General features: G+C 52.2%; 1 protein-coding gene across 5 annotated transcripts in view; it reads left to right on the forward strand.

Moving 5' to 3' along the window:
* Positions 1-2,942, forward strand: part of LOC108447739 (feather beta keratin-like) — a 69,910-nt gene that overhangs the window by 60,575 nt on the left and 6,393 nt on the right. For 4 of the 5 annotated variants that reach the window (XM_017738656.1, XM_017738659.1, XM_017738657.1 and 1 more), the window contains one exon: positions 1-563. In XM_017738656.1, coding sequence (XP_017594145.1) covers positions 1-97 — 97 coding nt within the window. In that variant the 3' untranslated portion in view covers positions 98-563. Of the gene's footprint in view, positions 564-2,942 lie in introns of those variants that run through there. The other variant, XM_017738658.1, reaches the window with a different exon arrangement.

The following is a 2,942-nucleotide window of genomic DNA, read 5'->3' on the forward strand; positions in this document are numbered from 1 at the left end:
TGGTGGCTTTGGCTATGGCCTTGGCTATGGCCGTGGATTTGGCTATGGGCTGGGAGGCCTGGGCTGCTATGGCAGAAGGGGTGGCTACATCTGCTAAGGACCCTCAGCACCGCCCTTGACACCAACCATCCACTCCCTGGAACACATCTCAGGCATTGAAGGCGCCTCTCTGGGCCCAGGCTCTCAAACGTGCTCAGCGCTTCCAGCTCCTACTCTCAGGCCACCAAGCAAGGCAGCAGCCAAAGGGCCGGCCCAGGCTGCCTGCAAGCATGGCCCATCTTCCTCCTCCTCTTCTCCCACTCCCTGCTCTGCATCGCCCCTTTGGCTCTGTCCAGTCCCCTCTGCTGCAAACCCCTTCTCCCAAGCCAGAGACCATTGGGCACCTCTGCTGGGCTGCTCCCAGTGTGGGGCAGGAAGGCTGTGATGCTCTGGCCAAACCTACTGCAAGCAAAGGACCTCGGCTGATGGTTGCCCTGATTGCACCTCAGCCCAGTTACCTTCCACTGACTGCTTCTGCTTTTTCACTATTTTGTCGCAATAAAGTTTTTCTTGCATGACAACTACCGATGTCTGTTATCTGAATGGAGGTCGTAATGAAGTTGGTGTGAAACTTGTTTCCCTTTTAGTGGCCCATAGGAGAGCAGGAATCCAGAGTCCAAGTGTCTCCAGGAGAAGTTTAGGTTGGATATTAAGGAATATTCCTTCATGGAGATGGTTGTCCTTCCTGTCACAGACTGCAGAGGGTAGTGGTGGAGTCTTCATCCCTGCAGGGATTTAATATCCCTGTAGATGTGTCACTTGGGGACATGGGTAAGTGGTGGTCTTGGTAGTGTTGAGGGAAAGGTTAAACTTTATATTTTAAATTTAGATCTTTTTCAAGAAAAAGGTTTCTAAGATCTGGCTGTTTAGTGGTGGATTTCATAGTCCTGCATTAACAGTTGGACTCAATTTCAAGGGTCTTTTCCTGCTGAACTGATTCCAGGAAGGTCGGTGGCACATGTGCAAGGGAGCAGAGGCCAAATGAGAGTGGCAGCAGGGGAGCGGTGAGCCAGGTCTTTGGGGTCTTGAGTCGTGGAGAGTGCCCAGGGCTGAGGCAACTCCTCTTGGAGGATTTCTGTTCAGGAAATGGCCCTTGTCTGAGCTCTGTGTCAGCTCTGTCCCAGTGACTCGGCCTGGGCATGAGGAGAGAGCTGTGGCTGCTGTTGAAGTCAACCTTTTTGTGAAGCCTTTGAGGCTCCTTGCCATTCTCCACTCCCAGAGCAGCCGAGCAAGTCTGGGTTTCCTGAGAGTGCAGTGAGTGGGCTGCGAGTGGCTACGGGGCTGTGCCCAGAGGCTGCAGATCAGTGGCCCAAAGTGCCAATAGAGGCAAGTCTCAAGGGAAGTAGGTCAAGAGTTGTATCCATGGGGCCAATCCTGTTCAAGATCCTCACCAATGACATGGGCAGTGGGACTGTTGTCCCATCAGCAAGTTGGCAGATGATGGAGCGGCTGAGGCAATGGATGGTTGTGCCACAAGTGAGAGGGACGTGGAGACTGAGGGTTAAAGGAATCTCCTGAAGTTCAAGCAAGGGAAATGTGAAGTTCTTCATCTGGTCAGGAATGGCACTGGGCCCCAGGTCATGCAGGGGGCTGAGGCTGGAAAGATGCTTTGCTGAGCAGGACCCTGTGGTGCTGGTGGAGAGCAAAGGGACCACAAGGTCTCAATCCTTTCCTTCCTTGAAAAGGCATCACCACTGCCCGAGATAGGTTTCAGACAGTTCTTGTCATGAAGTTGGGAGAAGTGGCCTTTCCTCTCTTTAGCGCACTGGTGGGGTCCCGTGTGAGGTGGTGTGGGCAGTTCTGGGCTGCCCAGGGAAAGAAGCACAAGGGCTTAGTGAAGCAAGTCTAGATCAGGGCTACCAAGATACTGAAATGGCTGGAGAATCATTCCTAGAGGATTGAGAGAGCTGAGACTCGCAGGGGACAAGGATGGACAGGAGGGTGTCATCAGTGTGTGAAATCCCTGATGGCAGGGATTGAAGTTGAGGGAGCCCGGCTGTTCTCAGCAGTGCACACACAAGGGGGAAGAGCACAAGTGAAAACAGATGGAATTCCATGGGCAAAGAAGGCACTTGGACTGTTGGTAGATGATGAATTGGATGTGTCCCAGCCATGTGCGCTCGCCAAACAGAAACCCTCCATGTCCTGGGTTCATCCCCACAGCGTGGGCAGGACAAGAGAGAGGAGGAATCTCACCATCTCCTCTCTTATACTAAGATCAGAGTTCTGTGTTGAACTCTGAGCCCCCAAAGACAAGGAAGACATGGAACCTGCTTGAGCGGATCTGTAGATGGACCTGGAAGATGATGAGAGTCAGGAAGTTATACTGGTTCCAGGATGAGTCTGTGGGTCACCACTCATCCCTGTTCTCCACACAGGTACATGGAGCTGTTGGTGTCCAGAAAAGTAAACACGCCACCCAGACGGGCATGTATCAGAGGCAGGGATAGACCTGCATTAGTGTATCTAGGCCTGTGATTCAGGAGCTGAAGGGTTTGTGTGATGATGCACTGGAAGAGCAAATTGTGCCAGTTGGTAGTAGAATGGGGAAACATTTCCTAAAAGAGGTATTGGTGCACCTTCTCACCCACCCCAGTGGGCGAACCGTAACCCTAACCCTAAACCTAACCCAATCCTGGCTTATTGCTGAGTGAGATTAGAAGAGTCTTTGGGGAAGAAGGAAGGAGTCAGCTTAAGATATGATACAGGAAAGCTTTATTGAGTTAGAACACAGAAAGGTCATGAACAGCAAATGGAAGGGAGCCAGGCTGAGGTTCAAGTAGAGTGACCATCAGCCAAGGTCCTTTGGTTACAAGAGGTTTTGCCAGATCATCAATGCCTTCCAGCCCCACAGTGGGTGGTTGGTGTTAAGGGTGGTGCCGAGGGCCCTTGGCACGGGTAGC

Source organism: Corvus brachyrhynchos, unplaced genomic scaffold (genome assembly GCF_000691975.1).
Source record: "Corvus brachyrhynchos isolate BGI_N302 unplaced genomic scaffold, ASM69197v1 scaffold437, whole genome shotgun sequence".
Classification (NCBI taxonomy): Eukaryota; Metazoa; Chordata; class Aves; order Passeriformes; family Corvidae; genus Corvus; species Corvus brachyrhynchos.